The 21625-nt window shown below is 40.9% G+C and overlaps 1 protein-coding gene across 6 annotated transcripts in view; it reads left to right on the top strand.

Annotated features, from left to right (window-relative positions):
- The window catches only part of PLCE1 (phospholipase C epsilon 1), a 316408-nt gene that overhangs the window by 253035 nt on the left and 41748 nt on the right, over positions 1 to 21625 (top strand). For all 6 annotated transcript variants that reach the window (XR_014326723.1, XM_082854106.1, XM_082854109.1 and 3 more), the window contains exons 9-18: positions 3635 to 3817; positions 4729 to 4846; positions 5610 to 5766; positions 8778 to 8900; positions 8992 to 9128; positions 11720 to 11958; positions 13435 to 13496; positions 13868 to 14033; positions 17319 to 17426; positions 18536 to 18652. Coding sequence is in view for 5 of the 6 variants with exons in the window: in XM_082854106.1 (XP_082710232.1) it covers positions 3635 to 3817; positions 4729 to 4846; positions 5610 to 5766; positions 8778 to 8900; positions 8992 to 9128; positions 11720 to 11958; positions 13435 to 13496; positions 13868 to 14033; positions 17319 to 17426; positions 18536 to 18652 (1410 nt within the window). In the remaining variant the exon portion in view is untranslated. The remainder of the gene's footprint in view (positions 1 to 3634; positions 3818 to 4728; positions 4847 to 5609; positions 5767 to 8777; positions 8901 to 8991; positions 9129 to 11719; positions 11959 to 13434; positions 13497 to 13867; positions 14034 to 17318; positions 17427 to 18535; positions 18653 to 21625) is intronic.

Raw genomic sequence — 21625 nt, 5'->3', positions numbered from 1 at the left:
ATGAATATTTTTTAAGGAATTAATTTCCTAATCCTCAACTTCCACATGAACTGTTTTCTAAAACTGAGAATGAACCTTCACTCACAATAGTCCTTCTCCCAAATTAAAAATAGAAGGACATATTTCACCTATCCTAAACAAGTTTATTGTTTTGTATAAAACGAAAGAAAGATTCAAACTACATTTTAGTTCCCAGAGAGTCTCCTTTAAAGATTAAACGAAAGCATCCTGCCTTTTCCAGGCCTAAAATACTTCCATTAAAAGTAAAGCTTGGCACACGTTGACCTGTTCTGAATTTAGAAAAGCCAAAGCAGTGGAGGCTGATTCTTTTTTATGTACATGGTAATGGATCTATTAAATTTTTATATTAACGATTTTATTTTTTAGAGCAGTTTTAGGTTTATAATAAAATTGAAAGGAAGGTACAGAGATTTCCCATAAACTTCCTGCCCCCATGCCTGCATGGCACCCCCATTATCAACATCACTCACCAGAATGGTACATTCTTTACAAAGGATGAACCTATGTTGACACATCGTAATCACTCAAAGTCCATAATTTACCTTAGAGTTCACTCTTGGTGCTGTACATTCTGTGGGCTTGTGCAAATATTTCTTGACATATATCCATCACTATAATATTATATGGAACATTATTTATTTTTGCTGTGTTGGGTCTTCGTTTCTGTGCGAGGGCTTTCTCTAGTTGTGGCGAGCGGGGGCCACTCCTCATTGCAGTGCGCGGGCCCTTCACTATCGCGGCCTCTCTTGTTGCGGGGCACAGGCTCCAGACGCGCAGGCTCAGTAGTTGTGGCTCACGGGCCTAGTTGCTCCACGGCATGTGGAATCCTCCCAGACCAGGGCTCGAACCCGTGTCCCCTGCATTGGCAGGCAGACTCTCAACCACTGCGCCACTAGGGAAGCCCCTTAAATGGAGCATTTTCACTGCCCTAAAAATCCTGTGTGCTCTGCCTGTTATCTCTTTCTCCCACTCCACCCCCACCCCTTCCCCCAGTCCCCTGCAACCACTGATCTTTTTATTGTCTCCATAGTTTTGCCTTTATCAGAATGTCATATAGTTGGAATCATACAATATGTAGCCTTCTCAGATTGGTTTCTTTCACTTCGTAATATGCATGCAAGTTTCCTCCCTGTCTTCTTGTAGCTTAATAGCTTTCTTTTTATTCTGAATGAAATTCCATTGTCTGGGTGGACCACAGATTATTCATTCATTCACCTACTAAAGGATTTCTTTGTTGCTTCCAAATTTTGACAATTATGAATAAGGCTGGTGTAAACATCCATGGTCAGGTTTTTGTGTGGACATAAGTTTTCAACTCATTTGGGTAAATACCATGGAGTGTGATTGTTGGATCATACTGTAACAGTGTGTTTAGTTTTGTAAGAAACCAAACTGCCTTCTCAAGTGGCTGTATGATTTTGCGTTTCCACCAGCAATGGATGAGAGTTCCTGTTGCTCCACAACCTCACCAGCATTTGGTGTTGTCAGTGTTCTCAATTTTGGCCATTCTAATAGGTGTGTAGTGGTTTCTTGTTTCATTTCGCATTTCCCTGATGACATATGATATGGAACATCTTTTCATGTGATTATTTGCCATCTGTATGCCATCTGCTTTGGTGAGGTGTCTGTTAGGGTCTTTGGCCCATTTTTTTAATCGGGTTGTTTATTTTCTTATTGTAGAGTTTTAAGATTTCTTTGTATATTTTGGATAACAGACCATCAGATATTCCTTTGCAGATATTTTCTCCCGGTCTGTGGCTTGTCTTCTAACTCTCTTGACAGTGTCTTTTGCAGAGCAGAACTTGTAAATTTTAATGAAGGGGTCTATTAAATGCTTAAAGATGTGTTATTTAAAACCCATAGATAAAAATTTTACAAGGTTTCTTTCAGAGTATGTTATGCAATAAGGTAGTTAACATCTATTTGTGAAATTGTGTCATGAATTGTTTATTCCACTTTGGAGCCAGTTGTAGTGACTTGTTATCAAGGACTCTCTTCAGCAGGCCTGCACCAGGTGGAATCATCTCCAAGCATTTTCATGCTCTGTATCACTGCATTCAAGATTCATTTTCCAGGGACAGAAATTCTGATTGGCTTATTTGGATCCGGTACCAACCATTGATCAAGGGAGGCTGTTCCCCTTTGATTGATAGACCCAAGACTATATCTAGTGAAAAAGAGATCAAATAAAATTGGGGTATGGTTAGAGAAAAGAGAAATGATCCATAAGCAGGCATAAATCACAAATATCCACGACAAAAGGTCACTAAAAGGTTTCATCAAATGTCATTCAAAAGATCATCAAGTATCCAAGTTACTCAGCATGCTGGGATCCATAACAGGATGCAGGAAGTGGGAGGTCACAACTCAAGTCATAAAATCAGATAGTCATTGAACGTTAGGATGAAGGAGCAAGCGTGCGCGCACGCGCGCGCGCGTACACACACGTACAGCCTCTTTATCATTTGCATATTATCTACAACAAAGCAAAATCTATTTACAAGCACTTCTTTGGAATTGCAAAGGAAGACTAACCTTAAAAATTTGCAGAAAGTAAAGATAGTAAATGGAAATTAATTTTAAGAGGTACCTTTTCTACAACCTGTGAAATATCATCAGTATTGTTTTTAATTTATATGTGACCTTTTTGTATTTTTATTAACTGAGTTTCCTGACTTATAAGGAGAATTGTTGACAACTGATCATTAATCAGGAGGGATTACTCATTCATTAATCAATACAGATTAATGAATCCCTACTGATACTCAATGCATGTTACACGGAGTTGCCTTACAAGCAGCAGCTATTATAAACCATCACCTACCCACTGAGTATGTTTTTGCTGCTCACAACATCATAATATGCATGGTGCTCTGAGTCCCCTGGGCTCTCTATCCTTGGATATCCATCACTCAAGAGGATGGCTGCTCCATTTCTCATGCTTTTTCTTCCTTCTCCAGCCATTAGCCAAAAAGGGTTGTTTCGTTTTGCGCATATGCCATTCTTAATATCAGTGGTGTGCACCTCATTTTATTAAAAAATTATCCAACAAAGAAAAAAAAACGAGGTTGGCAGCTCAACTATTCAAGGTGTTCCCAGAGCCCTCCAAAGTGAATTTTGTGTGCTCCATCTACTCCGACTTCAAGTCAGACTGTCCCAAGCATCGAACTAGGTGAAAATACACTGGAGTGATGCAATAGCAAATAGAACTTGATTTTACTTAAATAGATTCGTACACACATGTACACCCTCCAAGTCCTCCAAAGCCCAGATCTGCAAAGTACATCTTAATGAATTTGCCTGCAGTGATGATTCTGGAACATAACCTCTGAAACTGGGAAGGGAAATTTTTTTGTTAATCCCAGTTGAACGTGGCCCTATTAAAGCACATCACTGGAACTCAGCAGGGTGTGACCAGGACAACAGGGGACATAATGAAATCCCCAACAGAGAGTTCTGACAGTTAGAAAACAGCCACTTGCGTGGCCAGATGTTATTCTTCGGTGACAGCCTATTCTCCTCCACCTCTGGGAACTTACGGGAAGCTGTTAATACATTTACTTCCCCATTGCTCGCTCTTTCCTTATGTGTTCAGAATGTGGTTCTTTTACAGGAGGATGGACGATATGAAGGCCCAACTTTGGCTCACGCTGTGGAGTTGTTTGGCGGCAGACGATGGAGTACTCGAAACCCCAGTCCCGGGACATCAGCAAAGAGTGCTGATAAGCCCAACATGCAGAGAAACAACACCTTGGGTATAAGCACCGCCAAGAAAAAGAAGAAAATCCTTATGAGGGTAGAGTTTATTTATTAAGCATTAACCCCAGTATTCCAGGACCATTGTATGGTCTACATCACCATAAACTACCTTAGGTCATTTGGCTTGGGGTCAAGATGAGGTGTAAAACAAATGAAACCCAAGAGCTTACCAACCACCTCCTGGATGCCAGGCCCAGTGATAGGAACTGAGTCAGCACCAGGGAAAATTCAAGGTCCGTGGAGGGACACAGAGATGTTAACAAACACAGTGAGATCTAAATAAGAGTCACTGTCAAGCTGTCTGCAAAGTGCTGTGGGAGCAGAGAGAAGGAAAATATGGGGCTGAATGGCAGTTGCCAGGGGGGGAAGGGGAAGGGAAAAAGGGGAGCTATTCAAAGAGTTTCAGTTTTGCAGGATGAGAAAGTTCTAGAGATCTGTTTCACAAGGTACAAATAGTTAACAGTACTCTACTATACACTTAAAAATGGTTAAGATGGTAAATTTTATGTTTTGTTTTCTACCCAGATATATATATGTATCACTATATATTATATATTTCATTATTTATATTCTTACTGTAACATGATAATATATTTTCTTCATGGTTAACTAGAAGGAATCCCAGTCTTTGCGTACGGGAGACCTAAGACATATGTTGATGCCTAAGTTGAACTTTGTCTGCTTCATAACTCTGTCTCTACACAGATTCCAGGGGTCTTATTCCTCCTCTTGTCACCCTCCCCAGAGGAGTGCTGCATTTTAGTGAAGAACACATGGGATAAATATAACACGAGAATAGCTGGTCAGCCTTCACATAGGTCTTTACTATTTTTGTCAGGTGGAGGTGGTATCGAACGTGGGTCAGTGAGAAAATACGGACCCACCTGAACTAAGCAGTGATGGGAGAGAAATACAGAATGAGAAACGATGTGAGTTTTGTGTTCCCAGGGTGAGAGTGGAGAGGCCACCGATGACGAGATGGCCACCCGCAAAGCCAAAATGCACAAAGAGTGTCGGAGCCGGAGTGGTTCTGACCCTCAAGACATTAATGAACAAGAAGAATCAGGTAAAGCAGCGTCTTTACATCTGAGAATTTTTAATGGGAAAATATATGCATTTGGTTTTAAATTGTGATTTATATATTGTGGGCATTCTTAACAAAACTCTTTATCACATTATATACTTACCTTTGTGTTTCACTAGATGATGGAACCCAAGAGGTATTTCTGCAAATACAAGTTTGCAAACACAAGTGTAATTAAGAAGAAAATTCTCATTAAGTAACTTGCCATTACTGACAAGGAATATTAGATATAAAAGATACAAGTTGATAGCTTAGACCAGTGATTCTTATCCCCTGGCTGGATATCAGAGCTTTTAAAAAATATCTGGATGCCACACCCCAGCCCAACTGATTTAGACACTCTCTGTCTGGGACCTGGACATCTATGCACTTTTTAAGTTCCCCAGATGATTCTTTTTTTTTTTTTTAATTTTTACCATTTACTCATTATTTGTTTATTTATTTATCTATTTGGCTGTACAGCTTGCGGGATCTTAGTTCCCCAACCAGGGACCGAACCCATGCCCCCAGCAGTGGAAGCACAGAGTCCTAACCACTAGACCGCCAGTGAAGTCCCACTCCCCAGATGATTCTGATGTGTAGCCAGGACTGAGAACCCACCAGAATATTTTGATGCTTCTTGTACATTAATTACCTGCATGGATTGATTTCCTCAGACGTTCAGAAGCATCTTTGGTTTTCATTTGATTTCTGAGGGCAAGTATAATCACAGTCATTGTCTCTTTTCTGTCTTTCACCCTCACAGAGGCGAACGCCATCACGAGCCCTCCTAACCCTCTCCCTTCCAGAAGAGCCCACTCTTTGACCACGGCTGGGTCCCCTAACTTGGCTGCCGGGACGTCATCTCCCATCAGGCCAGTGTCCTCCCCTGTGCTGTCTTCTTCAAACAAGAGCCCGTCCAGGTGGGGCCTTAACATGACAAAACAGAAGGACCCTTCACACCCTTCAGGTTGTGTAGAAGGGCATCCTCTCCCAGTGCTCTACGGAAAGACTATCTCTAATTTTGACTTAACAATCACATTAAAACTGAAAACCCCCAATTTTTTTAAAGGTCCTAATTTTCTTGATTTTGTATTCCTACCTTCTCATATTACTATAACTGCTTCTTATTTTTTGACAAAGATCAGTAGCAGTAACAAAATCTGAGCTGTGAGTCTCTAAATCTGCACTGATATAGCAGCTGCTAGCCACAGGGAAAAAATGTTAAGTGGCTATTTAAATTCGAATTTTAATTAATTAAAATTAAATAAAATTTCAAATTCAGTTCCTCAGTCATGCTAGCCACATTAAAAGTGTTCCATAGCTACCAGTGGCTGGTGTCTACTGTACTGAACAGTGCAGATAAAGAACATTTCTATCGTTGCAGAAAGTTTTATTGGATAGCACTGCTCTAAACGAAGAATAAATTAAGTTTTAATGTAAGCAGCTTGACCCTTTGCTAATAGGTGAAATATATTTCACACTCTTCTCATGTATGAGATATACATGTCTAGAGAAGTGAATGTCTTACAGCAAGTTAGATAGGTTTAGCTGGTATTAGTGTAAATTATTTTGTAAGGTCCATGCAAATTACAGATTTGAAACAACAGTTACCCTCTCAGAAGAAATATTATTAAAATGAAAGTCTTTCAAAGGAATCAGAATGCCACATCATCTCCCTCAGCCCCATACTAAAGTTTAAGAAATGCAAAGATTCCAGACAGAACTATGATAAGACAGACATTCTTTACTTCGTCAAACAGAGGAATGGGCAAAGGAAGTGAGTCTGTACAGATATTGGCTTTAGAAACGTTAATTTTACACGCGCGCGTGCACGCACACACACACACACACACACCTCCTTCCCCCTTCCTCTCTTCCTGGGAAGCTTGCTACAGAAAAGAACCCTACAGTGGCTCATCTTTTAAAGGGAAGCATCCTTTCACAATATGATAATGAACATAATTTCTACACTTGATGAAACTGGGTTACAGGTACATGGGAATTCTTTATACCACTCTTGCGAGGTTTGTAGGAGTTTTGGGGTTTTTTTTTAAATTTATTTATTTTATTTATTATTTTTGCCTGCCTCGGGTCTTCGTTGCTGTGCTCGGGCTTTCTCTAGTTGCGGCGAGCGGGGGCTACTCTTTGTTGCAGTGCGCGGGCTTCCCATTGCGGTGGCTTCTCTTGTTGCGGAGCACAGGCTCTAGGCCCGTGGGCTTCATTAGTTGTGGCTCGCGGGCTCTAGAGCGCAGGCTCCGTCGTTGTGGTGCACGGGCTTAGTTGCTCCACAGCATGTGGGATCTTCCTGGACCAGGGCTCGAACCCGTGTCCCCTGCATTGGCAGGTGGATTCTTAACCACTGCGCCACCAGGGAAGCCCGGTTTGTAGGTTTGTAACAAAATTAAAGCTACAAAGAATCAGAATTCTTTACATTATATTTCAGCCTATACAGTATCCCGGGTAAATAAAATAGCCAGAGAACTTGGATTAAGTGGTCTTCCCCATTATTTCAATCACTCATAAGCAGGAAAAGGGAGGACAAAGTAAAGGAGGAAAATCTTTTCAAAGAGATAAAAGTAGAGAAACTACCGTGCCAGATGCAAGATCAGAGGACCCTGCCATAGAAGGACAGGGGGCAGTGCCCACCAAGTATTCTAAACCAGAAAGAGAAGACGAAACAAGAGAAGAAAAGTCAGCCTGAATGCTTTTCAGGGAGAGAGCAAGACGGAGCCCTAGGAAGGGAACAAGTGGACTGATAGAGTTTCCTAAAGTCAGAGGGAGATGGGTGCCTACAGACAGAGGCCGAACCAGGAACCAGAAGGAAGGAAGGCAGGGAATGTACTTGTTTAAATGCAAATGATAAGCCATTTTGTTATCGGATCTTTTTCCTCTTCCTGAACCTCCACCCTCTGTTTCCCATACCACATTGGCGATCAGTAACCCAAGCCTACAAAGTACAATAAATCTATCCATTTGTATTACTCTTCCATTACTGGAGGAGACCTTCTGATGTCAACACAAAATAATTTTTCATGAATAAACACTATTGGCAGGATTGAGGACAAACTAGCTATTCATTACAGTATTCTCTCTACTTTCTTACATATTTGAAATATTTCGAAAGCAAAAATGAAAAAAAAAAAAAAAAAAAAGATCCTAGTCATTGATTTGACCAAAAACCAGTCAAAACATTTCTCATACTCTCCTCTCAGGGAACCAGTGTAGAAAATAAAAAAAATATTGTGAAACAGCTAGACTGAATTTTTGACCCAGTTGACTGATATTTTTATATTAAATACATCCAACCTTGGTAGGTGCAAATATAATTCTAGGCAGAGTTGGCTTCTTTCCATCCTTAATATTTTTGTGACTCACATTTTCCATTAACATTAAAAGCCCGTCCTTGTTTTCATCTAAGAACTGGTTAAGAAAGGAAAAAGAGAAGACCTTGATACATCCAAGATTTTCTTCTTAAATGTGTTTCTATATTTTAGAATATGGGAAAGAACATGCATAATCTTCCCTAAGTCATGACTGAGTAATTTGGAGCTCTTTTTTAAAATGACTTTTCTTCAAAACCACTGAATTTATGTGGTTTTTTTCTCCCATTGACCTGAGATTGCAAAGAACTGTTATGATTAGTAGAGGGATATTAACCTCAACTTTGCGCCCTTATTAAATAAGCTATAAACATGAAGTGGTTTCAGTGTATAAAGTTTTACTTCTTCCGATGCAATGTGGATTAATTTTGAGAGAAATGAAAAGATGTACGTAATTAAAGCAATGCTTAGAAAGAAAAGAAAAGAGCCTAAACCTTCAATGACTTGCAGTCCCATGTTTTTGTTCATGTTGCTAATCAGAGAATGTCTCTTGGGGCAGAATGACAAAACTGGTCCCAGTTCTGCCCATTAAGGCCGTGTCTTTGTTGCAGTGCTTGGAGCAGCAGCAGCTGGCATGGGCGGATCAAAGGAGGAATGAAGGGCTTTCAGAGCTTCATGGTTTCAGACAGCAGCATGAGTTTTGTGGAGTTTGTTGAGCTGTTCAAATCATTCAGGTATGGCTGGATTTCTTCTTAGCCTTTCTTGTCTGACCCTTACCTTGTTATAACAATGCCAAAGGTGAGATGTTCTCCATCCCGCACCCAGTGTGAGGAGCCGCAAGGACCTGAAGGATCTCTTTGACATCTATGCCGTACCCTGCGACCGAGCCGGCTCCACGGCGGCCCCCCTCTACACCAACCTGACCATTGACGAAAACACCAGTGGTCTTCAGCCTGACCTAGGTTTGTGCGAGAATTTAATATTTCCCTTTGAGACCTTTCTACCTAAAAATGAAATTTAGAGATCCAATCATACAAGCCCTTAGCCTGTCCCACATGGCTTGCTGCTACCTGGAGCACTGTGAAATGCTTAGAGAATTATCTTTCTAATGGAGGTGTCAGGGGATAGGGTATCATTAGCATTTTGGACAAGGAAATTCATCACTGTGTGGGTCTGTCCATGGATTCCAGAATATTTCACCAATAGAGCCTCCCAGTCATTCTGACAACTAAAAACCTTTCCCACTGACTTCCAAAAGTCCACAAGGTATGTGGCATATCCCAGTTGGGAACCACCAGTCTCTTCTGTGCCTCCAGGTGGGTGGGTACTCAACCCCAGGGTGGAAGTTGTCTGCCCTTTGACAGGAGAGTTTTTCGTGACCTCAGCAGAGCACTTCTGTCTGAACATCCAGGACATTTTTCCTAATATGTAAACCAGAATGTCTAGTTCCTCGATCCCACTCACCACCACCATCATTACCATAACCACCCATGTATTTTAAGCCTATTATTTTTCTCTTCTGTTCTTGCTGGAAACTATAAACACTAAAAAGCAAAAACAAAAAAAAAACGTCCTCTTTCATGCATTTGCTTTTTAATTATTTTAAAACATACTGTCCTTATGCTAAAAATATTGACCTTTTTCAACTTTAGTCATAAATGTGCATAACTATGGATTAGCCCAGTAGTGACACTTTTTATAAAATTAATAGACTTTATTTTTTAGAACAGTTTTAGGTTAACAGAAAAATGAGGGGAAAGTACAGAGTTCCCATATACCCTCCCACACACACACACAGTTCCCTCCCTTAGTAATATCTTGTATTAGTGTGGTATATTTGTTACAGTTGAGCCAATATTAATATATTAACTGAAGTCCATAATTTACATTAGTGTTAACTGTATTGTACATTCTAGGGTTTTTTGTTTTGTTTTGTTTTGTTTTGTTTTTGCGGTACGCGGGCCTCTCACTGTTGTGGCCTCTCCCGTTGCGGAGCACAGGCTCCGGACGCGCAGGCTCAGCAGCCATGGCTCACGGGCCCAGCCATTCCGCGGCATGTGGGATCTTCCCGGACCAGGGCACGAACCCGTGTCCCCTGCATCGGCAGGCAGACTCTCAACCACTGCGCCACCAGGGAAGCCCATTCTAGGGGCTTTGACAAAAGTATAATGACATGTATCTACCATTACAGAAGTATACAGAATAAATAGTTCCACTGCCCTAAAGATCCCCTGTGCTCCTTCTTTTCATTGCTCCCACTCTGCTTCTGAACCCTGGCAACCACTGATCTTTTTCCTGTCTCCATAGTTTTTTTGTTTGTTTTTTGTTTGTTTTTGCGGTACGCGGGCCTCTCACTGTTGTGGCCTCTCCCGTCGCGGAGCACAGGCTCCGGACGCGCAGGCTCAGCAGCCATGGCTCAAGGGCCCAGCTGCTCCGCGGCATGTGGGATCTTCCCGGACCGGGGCACGAACCCGTGTCCCCTGCATCGGCAGACGGACTCTCAACCACTGCGCCACCAGGGAAGCCCATGTCTCCATAGTTTTGACTTTCCCAGAATGTCATATAGTTGGGATCATATAGTATGTAGCCTTTTCACACTAGCTCCTTTCACTGAGCAATGTGCATTTAAGGTTTCTCGATGTCTTTTCATAGTTCAATCGGTCATTTCTTTTTTTGCTGAATAATATTTTGTTGTACGGATATTTGTCCTGTTGAAAGACATCTTCGTTGCTTCCAAGTTTTAGCAGTTATGTATAAAGCTGCTATAAATATTTGGTGTGCAGGGTTTTTGTGGAGGTAAGTTTTCAGCTCACTTGGGTAGACACCTAGGAATGCAGTGGCTGGATCATATGATAAGTCTGTGTTTAGCTCTGCAAGAAACTGACTGTCCTCCAAGGTGGTTAGAATGAAAATGACTGGCCATACCAAAATGGGTGCACATGTGGAGCAATCAGGACATTGCTGGTGAAAATGTAAAATGGTACAGCCACCTCAGAAGAGAATTTGTCAGTTTCCTACAAAACTAAACGTACTCTTATCGTGTGATCCAGCAGTTGTACTCCTTGGCGTTTACCCAAATGAGCTGAAAACTTGTGTTCACACAGAAACCTGCACACAAATGTTTACAGTTACACTTTTAAAGTACAGAAAAAACTGTAATCTTAAGGGTACGTCTTCCATTTCTGCAAACATAAAGATGTAGAAGTAGCTAGTCTCAAAAACCAAAGACTGAATACAGCCTGAAGTCCCCAAATAAATTTACATTTAGTTTCCATCTAATACTTAATCTTATGGGCTTTCAAAATCTTTGACCTCGCTCTCTCTTAGTTTCTTTTATTTATTCATTGATTCATTTTTGTTTATTCCTTCAACTATGTGAACTTTATTCCTTCAACTATATTCCATCAAACTCCACTGAGTTTGATGGCTTGTTTAGACAGATTAGTGAAGAGTTTCTCCAGCTTAATATTTCCACAACACCATTATCTCCAAGATGAACTTTATAAAAGACGCTGGCTAGCCTGTCCGTGTTCTGTGGGTGGTTCTCTTTCAGATTTGTTGACCAGAAATGTCTCCGATTTGGGGTTATTCATTAAGAGTAAACAGCAGCTGTCCGACAACCAGAGGCAGATATCTGATGCCATTGCTGCTGCAAGTATCGTGACAAATGGCACTGGGGTGGAGAGCACATCCCTGGGCGTATTTGGAGTTGGCATCCTCCAGCTCAATGACTTCCTAGTGAATTGCCAAGGAGAACACTACACTTACGATGAAATCCTCAGCATCATCCAGGTTTGTACCCATTTGGTATGCAAGCAAATGTGTAAAGCCTCTAACTATGCTAATTATTTTCTGTAAACATTTACTCTTTCTATATTTCCTTCTAACACCTTTAAGTCTAGGGCCGAAATAGAGGGTTGGGGTTTTTTTTTTTAAATACCAAATATATGTGTTCTTATTTAACATATGATTAACATAGGTCCTAAGCCTTCTCTTACTCAGTGACTGCTGTAAGGAATCAGTACATGATCGCTTCTTGTAGTTCTAGCACATGCAGTAGAATTAGCAGTTAGGTTGTCAACCACTTTGATTGTTTAACAAATGTTTATTAGCTTGTACTATGGACCTGGCTCTGTTCCAGGACCTGGAAATATACTAGTTCCATTCTAGTGGGTGTGGCAGACAATAAGTGAATAAAAATATAAAGTAATTTCAGGTAATAATGGGTTCTGAAAAAATTGAGCAGAGTAAGGGGATGGAGTGATGCAGGAGGGCTGAGAGGAGTAAGCAAAGGCCACTGTGGGGAGGTGACACTTGGGCTGAGCCCTGAATGCATAAGCCATGTGAAGATCTGAGGAAAGAGCATTCCAGATAGGGAGTAGCAAGCAGGAGCGAGCTTGGCGTCTGTGAGGAATAACAAATGCCAGAAGGACAATAGCTGACATGATTTCAGACAGGTGGGCAGGGGCCGAATCATCCAGGTATTTTAGGCCATGGGAAGGAATTTGACTCGAGTCCATGTGAGATGGGAAGCTATTGGAGACTTTTGAGCAGGGCAGTAACATGATTTGATTTGTGTTTTTAAGAGGTCACCCTGGCCCCACTGCAATATAAACTGTGCTATGGAAGGAGGAAAGCAGAGAGACCGGGTAGGAAGCTGTCCCAGTACCCAGGCGAGCGGTGATGGCTTCCGCTAGGGGGCGGCAGGAGCTAGGGGGAGGCAAGATAGTTCCTTGTGCCTGCGCCACATGCAGCAGAATTAGTCTAGGTTTTCAGCCTGCCTTGTCAGCTGATTGGGAATCAGTGCACTAGCTGGCCAGCAACTGGACTTGATCACTGGCAATGCTGAAAATGTAAGGTTAAGATCACATGATTGTGTGCTCGCTATTATATGATGGAGCGCAAGTACCGAGGATTCCATGTGATTCTTGCATTTCACCTCCCACCAACTCTATGGTAGCTGCCGTTATGATCCCCATCTTCACCTGGATAAACCGATATCGTTTGTTTTCATATAAATCAGTCTTATTCTTTTCTCCCACTCTCCTTTTTTCTCTTAAATAAATATGCTTCGTATAATAAACTCACACATAATTAATGTTTTCTTTTAGACTAAAAAACTAGACCTTACCACTGCATAACTAAATTAGTTCAAATATTTGGTTTAGATGTTTCCTGATGAAAACAGAACAGTTTTAAAAAATGATGTGGTGGTTTTTCCCTTTAGTTTCCTTTACTTAAATAACACTCTTTTTGTATCCCTTGCAGAAGTTCGAGCCTAGTGTTAGTATGTGTCATCAGGGCCTAATGTCGTTTGAAGGATTTGCAAGGTAACTTTTAAAAAATCTTTGCCCATCATTTAAGAGCATTCATTTTTCAAACAGACTTACAAATGCAGAGAACAAACTAGTGGTTACCAGTGCAGAGAGGGTTTGACAGAGGGGCAAGATAGGGGAAGTGGATTAAGAGATACAAACTACAAGGTGTAAAATAAATATGATGCAAGGAAGTAATGTACAGCACAGGGAATATAGCCATTGTTTTATAATAACTTTATATAGAGTATAATATATAAAAATACTGAATCAATATGTTGTATACCTGAAACTAATATAATATTGTAAGTCAACTATAGTCCATTTTTTTAAAAAAAGAGTATATATTTTTCCCATGCAATTCTAAGAAACTTTGTTTTCTCTAGGTTTCTAATGGATAAAGATAATTTTGCCTCGAAAAATGATGAGTCGCAGGAGAACATTAAAGAATTGCAATTGCCCCTCTCCTACTATTACATTGAATCTTCACACAATACCTACCTCACAGGCCATCAACTCAAAGGAGAGTCCTCAGTAGAACTCTACAGCCAGGTACTGAGAATTTCACTTGGAATATGGTTTTCATTAAACCTTATTTATGTAACCCCAAAGTCACAAAAGCCTGACCCCAGACTCCTTTGAAGAACTTATACACTATTAATTGTGAAATGTGAGGAAGCATGATGTGTGGGAAAACCACCTATACATACAGTTGTTTTCTTTACTTCTTTTTGTTTCTTCCCCCCGCCCCATCTACACTTAACCTTTATTCTAGGCAAAATTTAAAAAGTAGTTGTTTGAGACTCATAGCTTTTAGATCCTGGTTAGTCTGACCTACCTCTACTAAAATTAGATTTTCCCATGGGAAAACTATCTAATTGCTTCACTAAATGCTAAATAAATCAATATATTGTAGTGGGAAAGCATAGCAGAAAATGCAACTGTCTGTGAAGTTATTCCCAAAATATTGTTTGTTTTGGTTTTCAATTTGTCAGAAAATTAATCTATCCCTATGGCAACCAACAAAAAAAATTTTTACAGACTGCAGGCACTGTCCCTACACATTTAAATTCATGGGAATATTCTTGAAAACTCAGAAGGGTCTCTGGACTAGAAAAAGCACATCCTTTTGACCTAAACATCCAGCTCTCAATGATCCATATGTCTGTTGCTTCTGTTATATTTTCTGCAACATCCTTGTCTATGCTGCCTGTTTTCTGAACTCCCACAAGGTGAGTTAATTATGGGAGGAGCTAGCTACGTCCAGGTGTGTGTGTGTGTGTGTGTGTGTGTGTGTGTATGTGTTGGGGGGGGGTCCAACTGTAAAAATCGTACTGTTTACACAAACCCAGCAGACTTGAGCTTCCTTTATTCTGATAAAGGTCTATATATTCCTCAAAGCATTGGTCAAACTTCTGTCCCAAAGCTTATCTGGTATGGAGTATGTATTTTATTTTATTTTATTTTATTATAGAAATCCATTTTTAATTTATTTATTTTACTTTTGGCTGCATTGGGTCTTCGTTGCTGTGCGTTTTGGGTTTTCTCTAGCTGTGTGGAGTGTGGGCTACTCTTCATTGCAGTGCGCAGGCTTCTCATTGTGATGCCTTCTCTTTGTTGAAGAGCACGGGCTCTAGGTGCGCGGGCTCAGTAGTTGTGGCATGTGGGCTCAGCAGCTGCGGCTCACGGGCTCTAGAGTGCAGGCTCAGTAGTTGTGGCGCACGGGCTTAGTTGCTCCACAGCATGTGGGATCTTCCCGGACCAGGGCTCGAACCCGTGTCCCCTGCATTGGCAGGCAGATTCTTAACCACTGCGCCACCAGGGAAGCCCTGGAGTATGTATTTTAAACTCTAAAATCTAACGGCTTTTATTATGAAATGAAGATGTGTCCTTAGAGTAGTGATTTTCAAAATAAGAGTTCTGTCAAGGGGCCTCAGCTGCTGACACAGAAGAGCAGACAGTCACTGAAGAGCAGACTGCCCCTGAAGATTTGCTCTTTTATGTACTTTGTATATTGGCCCTCCATTTGTACCGAATATTCCAAGGTTAAAAGAAGTTTGAAATCCATTGTTCTAGGGGAAAAAAATGAAGTGTGTGTGTGTGTCTGTGTGTGTATTTATCCCAGGAAAATAAGCAGGGACCATTGTCCTAGCTTTAATTCCTACTGCATATATACATATATATTTGACATCAGGGAGGTTTTTTTTTTTACTCCTTAACATGCACCTCAAGTAGAGATTGTCACAGCCTTTGAATAAGGCACAGAAACCCCTCAAATAGACTCACAGATGTGATTAAACTTAGTATGAAGCTCCCTTTTATTTCATTTCTTACCACTCTCTGCTCTCTCTCAGCTCTCCCAGTTACCTCCCACGATTACTGTATGGGGCAGATGAGAAGTGAGAAAAAGCTCTGTTCTCACCTGGAATTTGCAGCCCTGGTTCTCCTATTCTAGCCACATGTGGAAGCCTTAATGTCATGCAGACATTGATAAGGACCTTTAGTCTTTTCATACTGAAAACCCATCTCATCTGCTGCCGGTCAGTGAACATTCTTCCCAGCGAGGCTCACTACAGAGATGAGGGAGCCTCACATCCCACCTGTCATATTACACGACAGTTTTCAGCCCAAAGCAACACACCTGTAGATACTCTAGTGCTGACAGACACTGATAGCCTTGGGATTCTTCGCCAAAGAATCAGTTCCCCCTGGGAAGATAGGTCACCTAGGAAAACCGGGTGCTGTATGCTGTGCAATGGGAAGAATCTACCAAGTATCTCATATAAAAACATTAAAATAAGGGGGATTCCACTATCCAAGTTACGTTGCAGCAAGTCTAATGGCCACTAGCCCCCAGTACTGGACTGCTGTCACATGAAAATAGTTAGGTGGATTCTTAAATCAGAGAGTTGGCCTATTCACAGATATATCCACCTTTGGTTTTGGTTGACCCTTTCAAAATATGGTCATCTTTAAGATAGTCCACAAATACAGTCTATGGAGGAAGAAGTTGCTCCAAGCAAACGTTACAGAGATGCAACCCAAGCACATATATCAGGAGCTCTGCTTCCAGCTCTAGATCCAGAGAAGCAAATAGGTATCATCTCATCTAATTCACTGGTAGTGTTTCCTGGAGTTCTTTGCTGAGGAGGCTGTGAGATAACACATCAGAGCTTAGGGGGCAAGTATATTATGATTGATTACTGATGGCTGCTATGGGTGTGCAGAGGGGACTTTATGGATTATTTGTCATCTCTGCTGTAGAGGCTGTTCTAGGATTAGACAGCAAGGCAAATCCTTGATAACTTCCTGCTTCTACTCTTCTCCCATGCTATATGTTCACAGCAAAGGTATTAGGTGGTGGCAGAATGTGTGTCTAAATAGAGGAGATTTTATCCTGATTGGATTTATATAAATGTTTGGCCAGTTCACTAAGGAATCAGTGGCCTCATTTCCTCATCAGCACCTGTGTCACCTCCACTGACATCTGCCCAGATAGAGTTATAGGCTGGCTGTCTCATTTCAGGATGCACCATGTGTAGGTCCCTTGAGGGACCAAAGTTGATGGGAAAATTGTCATATGTTTTTGCTATCAAATTTTACCTTCCAATAGTATTCAGCTCTGGTAAGCACTCTTTCTACCTTAATCTATTCTCTCCCTTCCCCACCCCGATAAATTGTGGCCTTTGGCCAACATGTAATATTTCTTTTCAATCTTAGGCCCTTCTGTTTTAGCCTGGAGAGTGAACACTGATATGTGGAAGCCTGTGCTGGGTTTAATTTGAGACTTTATCTCCATTTGCTCATCTGGGGTGGATTCATTCATTGATCCCACAGGTCCTCCTGCAAGGCTGTAGGAGTGTAGAGTTGGACTGCTGGGACGGAGATGATGGGATGCCCATCATTTATCATGGACACACCCTGACAACCAAGATCTCCTTCAAGGTAATGCTTCATAACTTTCTTTAAATCAGATCACAAAGAGTCATTATCTTCATTCGTCATTTAAATGAATGACTCTTCCAAGTTATACCTTAGGTTGGGAGTTCTTATCCTGGGTCTTAAGGCTTCCCCAAATTGTGTGGGATGTACACATGTTCATTTTCCTAGGAGTTGATCTAGAACTCTCCTTAGATTCTCATTTGACCAAAGTTTAGTAACCGTTACCTTAAATTAGTTATCATGTAATAATATTGTTGAAATTTTTACATCATAAGATGATATAGAAAAGGCAGGGTCTGTTCTCTTGCTGTAGGAATTAAAGGTCATTTCTCCTGGTGTCCTGCTGACAAAGGCCAACATCATGTGTCAGGAGATGATTAAATGACATTATAAAGTAATGAGAATTGATTCCACCTAGGGAGATTGGCCACCCGGGAAGACTGGTTTCACTGTATTATTATTGCAAATTCTAAGTAGTTTATTTGTTCATTGTGCAATTACTATCCTCATTCAGAGGGTCTTTGGCTGTAACATCATTTTTTTCTGAACCGTGGCTGGGCTGGAAGGAATTTTCTTATTTCTGTCTTGTACGTGAAGATGGTGGCGAAAATGCATTTTCTTTTTAACTCATTTTCCTATTCAGCCCTCTTAAAACTTTTTGTACCCTATATTGAGGGAAGGAGTAGTTGATAACTGTGTTTACATACATGCATAAATATATGTGAATATGTGATACATGTCTTATTGCCCCAAGTAGATTTGATTATAAACTCCTTGAAAGCAGGAAAGTATCTTACGCCTTATCATTTTTGATGCTGTAACTAAAACAGTGTCTTTTACTTATACTCAGTATATATATATAGATTTGTTAAATTCAGGATACCGATAGCTGTTCCTCATAGTATGTGAACAATACTCAATATGAATAGTTTAATATACTTATAGCAAATAGCCTGTTGCTTAACTTGAAAACACATTTGAAAAGATAAAAACCACTTTGGCCAGAGTCTTCTGCATAAACAGTTTAGACGCTTTCTGTGGCTGTAAATGCCTTGCCTTTTGACACCTTGGGCAGATATCTGAACTCTCATGAGCTGTTTTGGCTCTCACAGGAAGTGGTTGAAGCCATCGATCGCAGTGCCTTTATCAACTCTGACCTCCCCATCATCATATCTATTGAGAACCACTGTTCATTGCCTCAGCAACGAAAAATGGCAGAAATTTTCAAGGTAAGGTATCAGCTAAATGACGGGATGGTATCTTGGCCTTTGTCTTGTGACTGTTGTTGAGCTTAATTTGGGGCCACTGTGGACCACACCACAGCTGGACCTCAGCTGTGAAGCACGTACAGTTAAGGTCCCTCAGACCTGAGAAATAGGATGCCCTGGGAGTTTGGGCTCTCTCTTGAGTGGTCCATCTTTTCAGCTGGAGTGATAGAAGCACTGTTCTGTGGTCTCCTGAGCATTTCCAGAAAACCTTCGGAGATAACAAGAGACCAACTTTCCAACACTTTTGGTACCACAAATCAGGGATGCCAGGATGTCACCTGTCAGTTGTATGTGGTAAAGCTGAAAATATCTCAGGGCAAATAAGTCAAATCTTCTTGTGGCCCAACTTCATAGATGGAGATCCAAGGTGGCAAAGAGCTTAGACTGGCCAGAATAGTGCTGTTAACACTCGGCTCTTCCTTATACAAGGGAAATATAATGCAGACAGATTTAAGGGCAAATACGCCATTATACTTCCTCCTTCCTCCACTGGTAGAGGCGTTTATGGGAATATGGCTCTCAGTGGGAGGGAGGGGCATGGCTAGAGGGAAATGTCCCCAAATACTAATGTCAACAAAACTAATTAGCCTTTCATGTTGCCTTTTCTTTGCCATCATTTAGAATAATGGTCTCTAAACTTTTTTGATTGCATACCCCATCAGTAAAATATACCGTGTATTCCTGTTGTGTGTGTATTGACTTATTCATAAATTATATACATATCCTACTTATTAACATATTTTATACATTAATTAAAACATGCAAAAATAGAACATAAAAGAGAGTAACATAGAAAGGATAAAGTAAAGAACAACTTTTAAATACTATTATTTATTAATGATACAAAAACCCTTTTGCTAGTATAAAAAAAATTTTAAATAAACTTATTTATTTATTATCTAAATTTTTAGTGGGAGTAATATGATTAAATACACTTCATTATTTTGGAAATTTTTGTGATCACTGACTTGAATGTCTGGGTTTAAGTTTAGTTTATTATTTCAATATTTGGCTTTAACAGCTATAGTAGCTGATAAAAATGCCTTACAAAGATACCTGTATCCAGATGGAAAAGGGGTGTCATTAACTGCACTTGCTAAATCATGGTACTCATTTCTCAATTCCATTAATGAGGCAAAGGTTCTTATTGGAATTTGGCTAGACAATTTATATGTTCCCTGGTATCAATCAGCTTTTCTTATAAACTAATTGAAAAGGTGTTGCCTTTTTTTTTTTTTTTTGCGGTACGCGGGCTTCTCACTGTTGTGGCCTCTCCCTTTGCGGAGCACAGGCTCCAGACGCACAGGCTCAGCGGCCATGGCTCACGGGCCCAGCCACTCCGCGGCATGTGGGATCTTCCCAGACTGGGGCACGAACCCGTGTCCCCTGCATTGGCAGGCGGACTCTCAACCACTGCGCCACCAGGGAAGTCCGAGGTGTTGCCTTTTATATTTTTAACATATGAGTTCAGACTCCAGTAAAATCCTTCATTTAGAGGATTTTTTAACCATTAGAAAATCTGCTTCCAGGTAGCCTGAGTGTGCATACATGAGTTTTTATGTTAACACACATTATTTCCTACAACAAAATCACATCACAATAGAAATATTTTTAGACAGCTGTCTTTACTCTTTCCAGAACACAGATTTTATCTAAAGAGCAAATACATTCAGGCTTCCATGGTGGCACAGTGGTTAAGAATCCGCCTGCCAATGCAGGGGACACGGGTTCGAGCCCTGGTCCGGGAAGATCCCACATGCTGCAGAGAAACTAAGCACTAAGCCCGTGCGCCGCGACTACTGAGACTGTGCTCTAGAGCCCGCGAGCCGCAACTACTGAGCCTGCATCCTACAACTACTGAAGCCCGTGCATCTAGAGCCCGTGCTCCGCAACGAGAGAAGCCACCGCAATGAGAAGCCCGCGAACCGCATCGAAGAGTAGGCCCCGCTTGCCGCGACTAGAGAAAGCCCACGCGCAGCAACGAAGACCCAATGCAGCCAAAAATAAATAAATAAAAAAAATAAATTTTTTTTTTTTAAAAAGCAATTACTTTCTCACTCAGTGTTAAAACGTTACCCTTATCATATAGGAACAGATTAACAGTGATTTTATCATCATCATCGTCTGGTAACAAAGTACAGCTACCCACTATAAACACAGAAAAAGTCCGAAATTTTAGGATACGTTTTTTTTTAAAGAAAATTGTATAACTTAGAATACTCCTTTAATTTACTGCTTTTTCCTTATATGAAATGTGAGCTTCTATATGTTGTAAAAGATTTTCATAATCACTTTTCATCTCATTACAAAATATTTCAAAGAGAAGTCTTTTTGTGAAATTAACCACATGCCGTCACCAAAGCACCCAAACTGTCATCATCTCAATAAGCTGTTAGCAAACAAAGATGTGAGGGACTCACCTTTGCTCCCTCTGCGTCAAGAGATTCCCTCCTCGTCCCTCAGGGACCTTCATGAACAGTGCCTGACATACAGACTGAGGGCGTCATTTTCAGTCTGTACGTTAAGCACTAATAAGCTTCCATTTTGTTCTTTTTTTCATTAAAAAATAACCAGAAATGGAAACTGACATGTTTTCTACCCTCACCCCAAATGGGTCATCCTGTGCCTTCCCCCACCACCCACCTCCTTGGGGGATACGCATTTCCCTTTGAAGACCAGTGCTCAGAAAAGCTTTATGAGAATGGTGTCTGTGGTTCTTTATGCTCAGTGGTGACAAATTCTCCCTATTATTTTTCATTTTTGTCCCCACTTCCTACCTACTTCAAGGTTTGTATCCTTGTGACTTCTTACCCATGTCTGGAACAGACCATATTCTACAAATCACAGCCTCTAACTGAATCTCTTTTTCTTCTTTAGTACATCAGACCCCAGAGTATTTTTCTAAATAGTTAAGAGCTGGGCCCCCCTGGAGAG

This window comes from Leucopleurus acutus (assembly GCF_964270905.1).
Source record: "Leucopleurus acutus genome assembly, chromosome: 14".
NCBI classification, from domain to species: domain Eukaryota; kingdom Metazoa; phylum Chordata; class Mammalia; order Artiodactyla; family Delphinidae; genus Leucopleurus; species Leucopleurus acutus.
This window is presented reverse-complemented; position numbering and strand designations above follow the sequence as displayed.